Source organism: Colobus angolensis, unplaced genomic scaffold (assembly GCF_000951035.1).
Source record: "Colobus angolensis palliatus isolate OR3802 unplaced genomic scaffold, Cang.pa_1.0 Scaffold327, whole genome shotgun sequence".
NCBI classification, from domain to species: domain Eukaryota; kingdom Metazoa; phylum Chordata; class Mammalia; order Primates; family Cercopithecidae; genus Colobus; species Colobus angolensis.
In genome coordinates this window covers 4,218,402-4,234,320 of record NW_012116566.1, presented here as the reverse complement: position 1 = coordinate 4,234,320, position 15,919 = coordinate 4,218,402, and the positions used below count along the sequence as shown (strand labels likewise).

At 42.4% G+C, this 15,919-nt stretch overlaps 1 protein-coding gene across 4 annotated transcripts in view; it reads right to left on the bottom strand.

The window, feature by feature from the left end:
* CTNND2 (catenin (cadherin-associated protein), delta 2) overlaps nucleotides 1–15,919 on the bottom strand; it is a 935,009-nt gene that overhangs the window by 259,812 nt on the left and 659,278 nt on the right. For all 4 annotated transcript variants that reach the window (XM_011951767.1, XM_011951770.1, XM_011951769.1 and 1 more), the window contains one exon: nucleotides 7,133–7,265. In XM_011951767.1, coding sequence (XP_011807157.1) covers nucleotides 7,133–7,265 — 133 coding nt within the window. The remainder of the gene's footprint in view (nucleotides 1–7,132; nucleotides 7,266–15,919) is intronic.

Genomic DNA, 15,919 nt, shown 5'->3' with positions numbered 1-15,919 from the left:
TGAGACAGCTGAAGCTACTTTTTGATATAGCAAGAAGTAATCAGGTCAAAACCTGAAATTACATCTTTATCAGTGCTGCTCACCAGACATTTCTAACAAAAAGAAAGGAGTACAAGTCAATCCTTCTCACACATAAAGTCAAATAATAAAGTTTGAATTTTTGAAATAAGGCATGTTGTTTAAAAATGAGGCATGTTAGTAAGGATGGTCTATGTTTAAAAGAAAATACATTTTCCAATTATTTGAACATTTATAATTTTTGTTAGCTTAACTTACATTTTTAAAATTTAATTGATTTATTAACTTATAACAAAATTAAATATGTAGCTGGGCATGGTGGTGCACACCTATAATCCCAGATACGTGAGAGGTTAAGGCTGAGGACTGCGTGTGCCCAGGAGTTCAAGGCTACAGTGTGCTATGATTGCACACCACTGCACTCCAGCCTGGGTGACAGAAAGAGGCCTTGTCTCTACAAATAAATATATAAATAGAAATATTTAAACATTTTAAAATAATCCCTATTTGCCACTTGAAAATGTGCAAACACTTTTAAATCACTAAGATACATATTACCTTGAATGAAGCCATATAGTGTGTACATATATACACATATATACACTCCTTGTTTTGTATAACTGTCTATATAGGAAAGGGGGTGCCACCTGCATGTCAACTCTGGTGTGTGCATTGGAAGAAATGGGGAAAAGTGCAGGCAGGAGGAACATAAATAAACTGCAATCCTCACAACCCATGAAATGTACTTAGTATCCCCAAATCAATGGGATAATCACAATATTCTTAGCTGAGGGGAGTTTCCAAAAAGAATGAAGAAAAGATTTATAAAACATGCTCAAAAGTTAGCAGCATTTAGACACCTCCTAAAAGATGCTTATAGTCCATACACCTGAGGGAGTATCCATGTTTAATAATTCCTCTGTCTAGAGGCTTAATTTATGCTGACTTTCCAAACAATCTAGGAGACAGTGTAGATGACAGACATCGTTCAAGGAGTACTGCCATCCATCCACACTAATCATGCCTGTGCCCTTGAAAGTGCGAGGACCCACTTCCATCTCAGATACTCATTAGCCCATGAATATGGACCACAAAAACTGTGTTTGCAGCAATCACTTGACCCCTCACTTTATTCCTTCTTCTTCTCCCATCCTCTTTAATTTTTCCTCGACTGCTTTTCTTCTGATCTTATCTCAATCTGGCTTTGACTACTGCCTATGTGACTACACTCCTATCTCAGTTTTTAAACACTTGCTGATCTACAAAGTACTTAAAGCTAAATATCCTACCCTGGATCAGAGAACTCAGTGGAATTCAAACTCTGCCTTAGTCACTGGAGATTGCTGAGCTAGACCCCACCCAGCCCTCCCTCCTCAGTTCCACCTCACTGCTGGGAGGGTGATATGGTTTGGTTCTGTGTCCCCACCCAAATCTCACTTTGAATTGTAAAAATCCCCATGTGTCAAGGGCAGGACCAGGTGAAGGTAATCAGATCACGGGGGTGGTTTCCTCCATGCTGTTCTTGTGATAATGAGTGAGTCTCATGAGATCTGAGCATCTGACATTTCCCCTGCTTGAACACATTCTCTCCCCTGCCACCCTGGGAAAAGGTGCCTTCTGCCATGATTGCAAGTTTCCTGAGGCCTCCCCAATGCTGTGAGTCAATTAAACTTCTTTCTTTTATAAATTACCTAGTCTTCAGTAAATTGGTACCAGGAGTGGGCTGTCATTGTAAAGACACTTGAAAATATAGAAGTGTCTTTGAAACTAGATAATGGGCAGAGGTTGGAACAGTTTGGAGGGCTCAGAAGAAGACACGTAGATGTGTGAAAGTTTGGAACTTCCTAGAGACTTGTTAAATGGCTTTGACCAAAATGCTGATAGTGATATGGACAATGAAGTCCAGGCTGAGGTGGTCTCAGATAGACATGAGGAACTTCTTGGGAACTGGAGCAAAGATGACTCTTGCTATGCTTTAGCAAAGAGACTGGCAGCATTTTGCTCCTGCCCTAGAGATCTGTGGAACTTTGAAACTGAGAGAGATGATTTAGGGTATGTGGAAGAAGAAATTTCTAAGTCACAAACCATTCAAGAGAAAGCAGAGCACAAAAGTTTGAAATATTTGAGGCCTGATAATGTGACAGAAAAGGAAAACTCATTTTCTGGGGAGAAATTCTAGCTTGCTGCAGAAATCTTCATAAGTAATAAGAAGCCGAATGAATGCTAATCACCAAGACAATGGGGAAAATATCTCCAGCGCATGTCAGAGACCTTCACCTCCCCTCTCTTCACAGGCATGGAGGCCTAGGAGGGAAAAATGGTTTTGTGGGCTTAGCCCAGGGCCTCCCTGCTCTGTGCAGCCTCAGGACATGGTGCCCTGTGTCTCAGATGTGTTGGCCCCAGTCATGGCTAAAAGGGGCCAAGGTACAGCTCAGGCCATTGCTTCAGAGGGTGCAAGCCCCAAGCTTTGGTGGCTTCCATGCTGTGTTGAGCCTGTGGGTGCACAAAAGTCAAGAATTAAGGTTTGAGAATCTCTGCCTAGATTTCATAGGATGGGTGGAAATGCCCTGAATGTCCAGGCAGAGGTTTGTTGCAGGGGTGGAGCCCTCGTGGATAACCTCTGCTAGTGCAGTGAGGAAGAGAAACAAGGGGCTGGAGCCCCCAAACAGAGTCCCCACTGGGGCACTGCCTACTGGAGCTGTGAGTAGAGGGTCACCATCCTCCAGAGCCCAGAATGGTAGATCCACTGACAGTTTGCACCATGTGCCTGGAAAAGCTGCAGACACTCAACATCAGACTGTGAAAGCAGCTGGGAGTGGGGCTGTTCCCTGCAAAGCCATAGGGCAGAGCTGCCCAAGGCCATGGGAGCCCATCTTTTGCATCAGCATGACCCAAAAGTGAGACATGGAGTCAAAGGAGATCATTTTGGAACTTTAAGGTTTAATGATTGCCCTGTTGGATTTTAAGCTTGTATGGGGCCTGAAACCCCCTTGTTTTGGCCAATTTCTCCCACTTGGAATAGGTATATTTACCCACTGACTGTACTCCCATTGTACCTTGGAAGGAACTAACTTGTGTTTGATTTTACAGGCTCATAGGGAGAAGAGAGACTTGTCTTGTCTCAGGGGGATGAGACTTTGGACTTGGACTCTTGAGTTAATGCTGAAATGAGTTAAGACTTTGGGGATTGTTGGGAAAGCATGATTGTGTTTTAAAATGTGAGGACATGAAACTTGGGAGGGGCCAGGGCAGAATGATATGGTTTGGCTCTGTGTCCCCACCCAAACCTCATTTGAAAGGTAATAATCCCCAGATGTCAAGGGTGGGACCAGGTAGAGGTAATTGGATCATGGGGGCGGTTCCCTCCACTGCTGCTCTCGTGATAGTGAGTTCTCACGAGATCTGATGGTTTTATAAGTGTCTGACATTTCCCCTGCTTGTACTCATTCTCTCTCCTGCTGCTCTGTGAAGAGGTGCCTTCTGTCATGATTATAAGTTTCCTGAGGCCTCCCCAGCCATGCAGAACCATGAGTCCATTAAACCTCTCTTCTTTATAAATTACTCAGTCTTGGGTATTTCTTCATAGCGGCATGAGAATGGACTAATACAGAGGGGAACTGAGGAGATGGTCTTAAATCCAAGTTCACTAGAGCAGTAGGAAAAGCTGGGATGAGCATTTTTATCTGCTGACTTACGGAAGCAAATTCTCATCATTGCACATATAAGATCTGGTATCATTTTGAAAAAAAAACTGATGTTCTTGGCTTTATTATATTAACACTGTACAAATCACAGGAATAAGGAACAAGGAAGGAATGATTTATGACCCCCTGCACATAGAAGATGTAGTTCTGCCTTTTTTTTCAATGGCCTACGCATTGTGTGAGCAAAGTCAATACCAATAATGAAATGTAGACTGAAGGGCTAAATCAGTTCAATAAAATGCAATAGAAAGACTAGAGGACTGAGTAAATTTGGAAAGGCTAGTGCCTGCAAGATTAGTATTTGGACAACAGGTAATTACAAAAATCAATGTCTGTATATGAAAACACGACAGGCAGCCATCTGTCACAAAGGGAGAACCAATTACTAATAGTTTGGACTTGCAGTTAGAATGAGAGAACAAAATAGATCTGTGTAGAATCCTTATTAGAGTTTACGTGTGTGTGTGTTTGTGTATGAGTGTGTGTGTGTATGTGTGTGCATGCAAATATGCATGCCTCCCTATGTGACTGAATGCGAGAAAGAAAGGGAAACTCCAGAAGCTCACTTTGTGTTTTATTTAAGTCTTTTGTACTTCCTGTGTTCCTTTGGCTAACAGTTGCTAACTTCAATCTCATTTTGTCAACTCAGGATCAGGGTGTACACTCAGTCATACATCACTCTTCCCTTCCTTCTCATCCCGGCCTCCCAGGTCTCCTGGGAACATTATCATGGGTCCTGGCAGTGTTTGCAGCCTTTAGAAGGTAGTACGGAGGGTTGCCATCGATAACATGAACTGCTGCTAGGAGTGCCAGCTGCTGGGGGCCACCCCAAACAATGAGAAGTGATACAAGCAACCTTGAGGGCACCCATAGCAAAATATAAAAAAATAAGCAGAAGCACACATATGTACACACACGCACACACAGACATACACACACAGACACACTAAGACACACACATACACACACAGAGACACAGGGATACACACAGACACAGACACCTGTACACACAGAGACACACAGACATATACATGAAATAAAACAGTAACTTTAGTGTCTTTACTGTTCCTGGCCAAAACGAAGGAGGATGAATGCACATTTCGCCACTAAGCAGTTTGCACATGTTAAGTCATTTGATTCTTACAAAGACTCTACAGAGAAGGTATCAGCATCTTCATTTTAAAGATTAGAAAAGAGGCCCCAGTATAATCAGGTAGTTCGAGGTGACTGAGCTGGTAAGCAGGAAAGCCAGCCCGGGAAGCTCATCCGTTCGCCATGACTTGTGCTGGTCGCCCCTTCATTGGAAGGCCTGTGTTCACTACAGTGCACTAGGGGTCATTCTGATGTAGCCAGAAACAAGTCTACAGTTGCTGTCACTACAGCTCCTGTCAGGTGGCATCGCCACTGAGAGGCCCCAAGGCTGGCCCATGGATCATGTTTACGGAGCCAGTTAGACCATGACTTCAGACTTTCCTGGGCCATGAAGCCTGCACTGCCTGGCCGGGTGACTCCCTGTAATACAGTCTGACTCTATCTCTTGATGTTTGACTTCTGACAGCTTTGAAGCCTCACCCTTCCCTCCTCTGTCCCACATCTGAGCAAGCTGATAAAACTCAAGAGCTTCCTTTTCTGGTACCCTCAGGAGTTTCAACCCGTACAAGGCCCAGTCTGCATGTGAGAACCCACTTCCTACAACCATAAAAACTCCATGCCAATTTCCTTTCCAAAAGCTTTCTCAAGCCAATTTTGGACCTGCCTAGGATCCACTGAGCTTGACCCAGAAAACCTCACTGTGTTAAATGACACTTTTTCAGGCCCTCTTGGTGTGTGAGTCATGCCAGCAACCTTGGCATCAGAACAACCAAATTTTGGGTAGGAGTCCATCCCACTTTGGCAGGGCACCACAACACTCTTGAATCAATTCATGCTAACAATGAAATGAAATACTTTCATGACCTTTAGAGAAACTCTCAAAGTTATAGTTTTCAAAAAAGAGAAAACTTATGGTCTTCAAAAAAGGACAATATATGATGATGGTATGTGATCCCCCAGTCAGAAATCTGTCCTTAATTTTGCATGGCCATTTTTTTCCTATTAAACATAGAGAATGACTAAGTTAACATCTGTTTGGGACAGGAGTCACATAACTTTAATGCATTTTTAGGTCAATTTAACTGTTGGTATTTTCTCACATTTAAAATTTTTCTCAGATGGACAATATTTCTCTGTATCTAAACTTTGGCACTGCTGACATTTCAGGCGGGGTGATTCTCTTTGGAGAGCTGCCCTGCACTTTCTGGGATGTTTTGCAGCATCCCTGATTTCTATGAGTGACCCACAGCCTCCTCCAGCTAGGACAACCAAAGATGTCTCCAGATGTCAAATGTACCTTGGGACAAAATGACACCTGGTTGAGAACCATTGCTTTATACTCATTCCACAAAGAAGCAGCACTTTCCTGATAAGCGTGAGCATGGACCATGTTCCCTGCAGTCCCAGGGGAAGAGAGATGGAAAAATATAAAAAGCCATGAGGCTATGTATATCCCAACGCAAGCAAGCAAATTCTATAATAAATCGCAATTATATCTTCAAATCTCTCTTTCCACTCTTAAACTAATTTAGACTCATCCCCAGAATTGCTTACACACCATAAAGACGACTCGTTATAGTTTACAAAATCTTTTTTAAAAAATTGACTACTCAGTTCCTTATATGCAATGCTTGTCCCTTGTCTCAAAAAGTTAGATTTGGCTGCAGCGACCACTGTGATTTTCCAAAAATACCACACAGCACAATATGTGCACTTTATGTATTCCAAAAACACAGAGCATGTTAACAGTTGTTTACATGATGGACATGGACAATAGTCTTCTTAATGGAACGCATATCCACATTTAATCCACTGCTCCTTTGTAAATAGCGCCAAACACGTGGTTATAACACAAAACCAGGTTAGTGCCTAGAATCCTTATCCTATCAATGAGTTCTTCAGGAAGGCCAGGTCATAGCTTATACTGACTATAATAATTTTATTGTAATTTGAGGAGATAACAATTGATACTTAGTATGTCTTTAGGATTTAGGGGCAGAGAACACTCCCAGAGTCGGAATCAGGAAGAGAAAGACAAATCAAATTCCAAGTATGGCATTTGACAATCCAGCCTCTATTGATAACTAGCATACACTATTGGTCCTCCATTCCTCAGTATTCAAATACTAAAAGCGAAGAATGCATGAACAGGCCTGCTAATCAATTACATGAAACATGCTATGTTTTAGTCGTAAATATAGATCTAAATTTTAAAAGCGTAACTTCAGTTCTCCTAATTCCTTTCCCCGCCAACATTAAGAAGATCTGAGGGCTTATGAATCTGACACCAATCTTTTCAGAATCCAAGGAGCACTTACCTCGGCTTTAATTTTGTTGTCTCCAAAACAGAGGTGTTGCAAGTAGGCTGCCGCGTTAGACTGGACTGAGGGAAACTGGTGCTGCAGCATCTGAATCACTTCCGGCAGTTCCGGGTCTCTCCATCCAAACTCTCTGAACAAAAGGAAAGAACGAGGGAATATGAGAGAGAAATCCTACCACACTGCTAACACACGGTTAGCTTATGTATGAAATGTACCTGAGTTTATAAGAAAATATTTCACAGATGACTGTTCTGGTTTTCTTACATGCAGACCCATTTAAGAGGATTTGGAAGAGATTTCCCAGAGTAAACAGTTTTCTTTTTCTTTTATATATTTTTTTTTTTTTTTACCAAGTCTCACTCTGTTGCCAGGCTGGAGTGCAGTGATGTGATCTCGGCTCACTGCAAGCTCCACCTCCCGGGTTCACGTCATTCTCCTGCCTCAGCCTCCTGAGTAGCTGAGACTACAGGCGCCCACCACCATGCCCGGCTAACTTTTCATATTTTTAGTAGAGATGGGGTTTCACCATGTTAGCCAGGATAGTCTTGATCTCCTGACCTCGTGATCCGCCCGCCTCGGCCTCCCAAAGTGCTGGGATTACAGGCATGAGCCATCATGCCTGGCCTAGTAAATAGTTTTCAAGTGCAAACATGTGCATACTACATATGTTGATTATATAGATTATATATACAGATCAGTCTATCAACTGAAGTTATATGTTAATGAAGGTTATGAAAAATAACCTAAAATAGCATATGATTTTAATATGCACATTTTCATTTCAGCTTAAGTCGATTATTCATTTATTTATTTTTAACTTTTTTAAGAGATGGGGTCTTACTGTGTCACCCAGGCTAGAGTGCAGTGGCATAATTATAGTTCCCTACAGCCTCAAACTCCTGGGCTCAAGCCATCCTCCCACCTCAGCCTCCCAAATAGCTAGGGTTACAGGCGTGTGTCACCATGTCCATCTTAAATGGATCAGGTATAGACGTCATATCTATTTTACCATATTGTTTCAATAGTCTGATTCAGGCACAGGATTAAGCTACATTATCAGACAAGAGAAAACAGAATTGGATGAGTCCAATCCAAAACATTGTGACAGCAGCCAATGTTTGTATCATTATTATTTTTATTACTGTTGTTATTTTCACAATCTCTTCTTTAAAAATAGACAGGGGCCCTATACAATTCTCTGGGGATAAAAATATAATGACATAATGACTTTATAAAAGGAAATTATTTATTTAAAAAGCTAGGCTTATTTGCAGAATGTTAATACATTTTATGCATTGCACATTTTCCTGTCTCCTCCTTTTTACACCTGAGCTACTCCAAAAAGCTGGTTGTCATCTTAAGCAATATGCTCTAAAATATTTAAGTCCATTTTAAAACATTATCTTGATTGTACTGTCATACAAAGAAATATTCTTTTATTAAATCTCTCCACTCAACCAGTTAGACCATGCTGCTAACAGGACCAATGGTATGAATTCTATCCCTGCAGCAGGGAACCAATTTTTAACAGAGAAATAAAATAGCAACCTCCAAGACTACAGGTAAAAACTTGACCCCACAAGCCACCAAAGGGCACTATTTATCCAAAGGACAGGCTAGAAGAGAAATGAGCCAGTTTTGCAACCACCTCTATTCCTCATGAAACAATTCAAAAGCATACATCCTATCGATGCCAGGTGGATGCTGTCATCTGGGAAAAGAAGACATGAAAAATGGGATAGAGAAGGAACAGACAAAGGTTAAAAGTGTTCTCAAAGGTTTTAACCTCTTCTCTTTATCTTTCCTTTATCACAACTGGTAGAGGTTGTCAGGCAAACCTCGAAACATGTTGGTGCTTCCTTTACAGCAAGTGAATCCAATATGAAATAGACTACCTCTTGAAGTGGCTTAGTTTTTATTGGAAGGATAAAGCATTTCTATTTAATGTGCATTTAGCATTTTATAAATTTACATACAGCCAGACAGATTATATATATATACACACACAGACACACATACTCAGAAAGACATACAGTATAATAATATATGTGTCAAGAAACCTACTCAAGTGATTGCTGATAATGAACAAACTATTGAATCCTTCTTGGCTATGTGATCACAGTAGAAAATAGAATTAAAAATGTAAAGCCTGTTTTTTTAAAAAAAATTTTATTTCTTTTGTTTTGTAATTCTAAACCACGTCTGCAATGCTCAGATAGCACAGTCCTTCTTATAAGAGTAGCCTTCTAGAATTATATTCTTTATGCAAATTAAATCACAATCTACTAAATACCTGTTAATTAAAATTAGAAGTGTAAAGACACTGGATGGCTAAGATGAATTCAGGTAAAACTATGCTTTCGGAAAGTGATTAATAAATCATTCATTTCAATCTATTTTATTAACCAGTCAGTAATTGCTCTATTAGGCGACGGCTTACATGGCATATGCCAAGTGCACCTTTTGAACAAGAACTCTAGGGAACAGACTTAGGGGCTCTTTGCACACATGCATGCACCTGTGCACACGTACTTGCACACACCCTCCCCAAACTCAGACAGGATGGATGAACATTCCAAAGACTCATGAGTGCAGAAGGGATCCACGTCCCTCACACTAGGTCAAAAGAAAGGCTGTTGCCAGCTCTGCCCTGTCCCCAACCCCAAAACCTCTGGAATCCCAAGCATCCCTTCCCTCCCCACTTCTGCTCTCCCAGACCTCGTTACTTACCTTCACTCTGCTGATCCGCAAATGTCCTCCCACCTCCCAATCACCACTCTTCCCACCTGAGGCATTTAAACACGCAGACATGCACATGTGATTGTGCCACTTTCCTGCTCCACACCCCACCATGGCTCCCACTGTTCTTGAGAGTCTAAGACACTCCCATGACCTTGGAGGCCTTGCTGGGCTCACGCACTCCTGCTTCGCTGGCTCCTGCTTGGCCCTGGCCTGCCTCTGCTCCTGTTCTCCTGTCACCTGGCCTGCCTGGCCTAGTGGCCTCTCACTCAAATGCGGGGCCTCAGGCTCTTTACGACTTCCTCAGGGAATCCCGTCCCAACTCCTATCCATGCAATGCCCAGTGGAGGATGACACAGTCATGCTATGGGCAATGAGGTGACCATCTCTCGCTTCACTCTGGTAGGCTCTGAGGCCAGGGCCACAACTCTGTTGGTCATCTTTATCAGCTGGCTCCTACAGTTCTCCCTGACATCAGATGGACTCCACAGAAATGCGTTTTGAAAGAATGAAGGTGCCAAGGAATGAAGAAAGGGCTTGGACAGAGACAGTGTTTCCACAGTTCTACTGGTGACTCTCAGAAGAGCAAGAGTCATTTCTAGATTAGACACCCAACACACACACGCCCACCCAACACATACACACCCAACACACACACACCCAACACACACACACACTCAGCACACACACCCCAACCCACACACACCCAACACACACACTCAGCATACACCCCCAACACACACACACCCAACGCACACATACACTCAGCACACACCCCCAACCCACACACACCCAACACACACACACACCCAACACACACACCCAACACACACACACCCAACACACACACTCAGCACACACACCCCAACCCACACACACCCAACACACACTCAGCACACACCCCCAACACACACACACCCAATGCACACATACACTCAGCACACACCCCCAACCCACACACACCCAACACACACACCCAACACACACACACTCAGCACACACACCCCAACCCCCACACACCCAACACACACACTCAGCACACACCCCCAACACACACACCCAATGCACACATACACTCAGCACACACCCCCAACCCACACACACCCAACACACACACACCCAACACACACACCCAACACACACACACCCAACACACACATACACTCAGCAGACACCCTCAACACATATCCAACACACACACTCAGCAGACACCCTCCACACACACCTAACACACACACCCAACACACATACACTCAGCACACACACCCCCAACCCACACACACTCAACACACACATACGGTCAGCACACACACACCCCAACACACACATACCGAACACTCCCTAAGCACACACAACACACACACACACACACAAACACACATACACACACCCACATCATGTACACACACTCAACACACACACCCAACACACACCTAACACACACACTCCTAACACACATGCACACACACACCACACACCCAACAACCAACACACATACACCCAATACACACACCCAGCATGCTTACACATACCGACACACACAGAGGAGTCCCTCTCCATGCTGCTAACCTAAGCAGCCTTCTCTATGCCTCTATCACATCTCACAACTCTATGGCTTAGACTCACCAGTGGCTTCCCACTGCGCTTAGGCAACAATCTGTGAGGGTGACGTGAAGGTGCAACATTTATGGGGGGCAACTCTGGGGCACAGTGAAAGGGGGTGAGGGAGAAAAAGCCCAGATCACAAAGCCAGACAAGACTGGAAGGTGAAAGTAAGTTAGTGTTCAAATCCTCTGGCCTTAAACCAGCTTCCCAGAAATTGGGTTGGAGTTGATTGTGTCTCCAGGCAGTTGACTTCTGGTTTATTCTAATTGGCAGTCCCTCAGGACTCAGTCACTGCAGCAGTTACCCACTAAGAAAAGACTAATCTTTTCAAATGTTCTCCTCAATTTCACAAAATAGATGCTAAAAGAGCACCCTCCAGGAGAAAGTCTGGGGGAATGATTTATCTCTAAGGCTCTTTTTCTATAACAGTTTCGTTTCGCTTAGATGAAATTCTGTTTGGTTTTCTTTTTGCTGATCATGGAGATATACCCCAGAGAAATAGCAGCAGGCCCGGAGAAAATAAGTCTGTCCGAATCATTTTGGCCAGAATTCACTGTATAGTATGGTTTCTTCACATAAGGTCTTAACCCTTAAGGACAAAGAGGATCTTGTAAGACAAAAAAGTTCTGGAAAGAACAAATATCAGAGGAAGGAACACACCAAGGTGTGAAGTCACAGGAGGGGTTATTTGGGAAAGGTGAGCGATTCAGCATGTCTGGGGCATAGCTGTGAAGGGGATGGGGGCCTCCAGAGAGGAGGGCTGTCTAGGAACAGGGGGAGTTGGAGCAGGGGCTGGAAAGCAAGTTTGAGATGAGATCATGAAAGATCATTCATTCAAATACAAAAAAATCTGGACCTGGTCTGTGGATAGTATTGTGAAAAAGAATCAAGTAAGATTTGCTTAGAATTACAGAACAGGAATAATAATAATCTCCAGTAATAATGTGAGCACAAACTAAAAGTCAGTTGTCAAGGTTCTCTGCTCCCACACTTTAATGTTCTAAACCTTAATGAACATTGTGTGGTTTATTTTCATCTTACAGAAGAGGCAACTTAAGGTGTTACTGAACTTAAGTGATGAAGCTGGAATAAAATGCTAGTTGTCTCCTCTCAAATTCATAAATGTAGACATAAAACTATGTTGCCTGCTATAATCATTCTCTTGAAATAATGTCTAAAACAGTGATTTTTTTAAAGACAACGTCTAAAGAATAAATAATGTCTAAAAGTGTCCCTCCGAGGACATTTGGCAAAGCCTGAAGACAGTTTTGGTTGTCACCTGTGGAAGGCGCTGCTGGCATCCAGTGGGTAGAGGCCAGGGAAGCAGCCAACCTAGGGCAGTGCACAGGACAGGCCCCAAAACAAAGAATTATTGGTCCCCAAATGCCACAAGAGCCCGAGTTGAGAAGCTCTGGTCTCAACATGTACTGTATTTGATCAGTTTTGTTGGGCAAGGATGTTGTAAATTTTTCCCTCCTTGACTGTTGTTCTAGAATAAGCACAGGATTTGGCATCAGAATACCTGTCAAGAAGTTCAGAATTTGAGCATCTGGCTGTCTCTTTTATCCCATAAATACAGGACAGTCCCTTAGACCTTGCTGGCCTTAGTTTTCATGGATCAATATATAAAGAATACTACCACCTATTTTACTGCATTTCTCTTAAAATGCCAAAATAAAATAATATATATGAAAGTGCTTGATAAACTACTAACAGCTAGATATTTTCTAGTAATTTTTACTTTAAGACTGCCAAAAGGGATACATTTCTCTTTAAAATCTATGTAATACCACTTAAAGTTTTATAAACCTTACAACCTTTCACTGATGTGTATTCATTTAGATATTATACTTATTTGCAGAACTCTAAATGTAAAGGGGGACACTGCTTTGGCTAGTAGTAAAATTTGCCCTTTCAAAACAGTTTCCTTTCTTCCTAAGTCCCCTTGGGAGGCAGTGTGCTACAGTGGGAAATGGTCTTTGGATGCAACCAGACCTAGTTGGAATCCTGCTCCACCATTAACTGTCTCTGCAGCCTTGGGCTTGGGTCTGAGTCTTGCTGGCTGGCAGGGAGGTGCTCACTGTGTAGATGAATATCGAGTCCATCTGTCCCACTGAGATAAAAATTCCTACCTGGGAGTATTACTGGGATGATCAGAAATAATATATGTGAACCCCTTAGAGCAGTTGCTGACACCCAGCTTGGGTCTCCAGAAATGTCAGGTATTGTACGTAACTAAGAAGAGGAGAAATGAGAACCCTCTACAATTTCCCACAGTAGCCAAACTCGTAATTCTCATTTGTGACTGGGCTTCACTTTAGAAATGTTAATGGAACTGGGGATATGCAAATGTAACCTTTTCTCCATTAAAACTTGTCACACAGGCCCACAATATTGTGACTAAATCCTCACTCTTACATGGACTATCTGAGTTGTTAAAATCACAACGCTCAGCACAGCTAAGCAGCCAACAGTTCCTGACTATGTTCATCAGTTCATGACTGTTCTGCTGGTACGGAAACCAAAAAGTTGATGAATTGTCACAGTGTCTTATCAAGTTTCCCCATTGGAAAGAGTCCCAGGACAACTAGAATCCTCACAATTTCAAACTATTTTCAGCAAAGCTTTATGGTGGCGGACATGGCTCACTTTGATTGCAATCTAAACTATTTCCATTGAGGGCAGGGCTGTGTGGACATTATTAAAATGGATGATAATTTTAATCCTTTAGAAACTCTAAACTCAAAATGTTTTGAAGACCGTACCGATTTTGACTTTCATATTTGGAGTCATGAGGAAGTCGGCGATTTTGTTTTTCATTTGGTCTTGTTGATGTAGTTGGGAAGGGTGTAGGGGTGATGGTCATAAGAAAGTTAGATGGATTGTTTAAAGAACAAAATGGAGATATTTACATTCTTGTTGACCAAAGAGAACTTATTCTACAATTAACATACAAAAGTATTCATATCTTAATTCTCATCTTGGATAGTTTGTAATCAAAAACAAAAAGCTGCCCTATAAATTTTTTTTTTTTTTTTTGAGACAGTCTCACTCTGTTGCCCACGCTGGAGTGCAGTGGCATGATCTTGGCTCACTGCAAACTCCGCCTCCTGAGTTCAAGTGATTCTCCTGCCTCAGCCTCCCCAGTAGCTGGGATTACAGGCACCCACCACCACACTTGGCTAATTTTTGTATTTTTAGTAGAGACAAGGTTTCGCCATATTGGCCAGACTGGTCTTGAACTCCCGACCTCAAGTGATCCACCCACCTTGGCTTCCCTAAGTGCTGCGATTACAGGCATGAACCATGGCCCCTGGCCTGTCCTATACAATTAATCACATTTTTTCAAAACGCCAACTTGGCTTTTATATAAACAACAGCACTAGAATTATGACTATCTGGAAAGCAAGCTCAATGGTTATACCATTTTTAAGGAAGAAATGGCCTTCTCCAAGCATATGCTAAGAAAAATTAATTCCCCAAACTGTATCATAAACATTTATTCATTCAACCAGGACTTCTGGTCCTGGCCTCATGATGGAGCAGCCACAGATCTCCCCTGGAGATGTGCTCAGCTCGTGGGGAACTAGAAGGTGCTCTGGGACCACCCAGCCAGCAGCTACTTCCTCCAATCAGATATTCCCTTTTCATATGAAAGTTGTATTATTAATTATACCCATGTTTTCACAAAAGATTGAGGCAACGCAAACAAACTGCATATGAGATAAGATGATAACACGGAAATGAAAAATCAAGTACACAAGAGAGAATTCAAATGTTATAAACACAGGGTCAGCATTCATGCCTAATTTGCATCCAATTTGATTCTTTCCTTACCAGTAGCCCTGACAACAGGAGAGAAATGAACAAAGGCGAGAAGGGGCTATTCCTGTTCATTCAGTGAAAGGACAGAATCCCCACTGGGAAATTAGGGGGCAGGGATCTGAGACCTTTTCTACCTGCCCCTATATTTGTGATAAAGACTCTCACTGCTCAGTGAAATCAAAGAGGACACAAACAAATGGAAGAACATACCATGCTCATGGATAGGAAGAATCAATATCGTGAAAATGGCCATACTGCCCAAGGTTATTTATGCCATCCCCATCAAGCTACCAATGAGTTTCTTCACAGAATTGGAAAAAACTGCTTTAAAGTTCATATGGAACCAAAAAAGAGCCCGCATTGCCAAGACAATCCTAAGTCAAAAGGACAAAGCTGGAGGCGTCACGCTACCTGACTTCAAACTATACTACAAGGCTACAGTAACCAAAACAGCATGGTACTGGTACCAAAACAGAGCCATAGACCAATGGAACAGAACAGAGTCCTCAGAAATAATACCACACATCTACAGCCGTCTGATCTTTGATAAACCTGAGAGAAACAAGAAATGGGGAAAGGATTCCCTATTTAATAAATGGTGCTGGGAAAATTGGC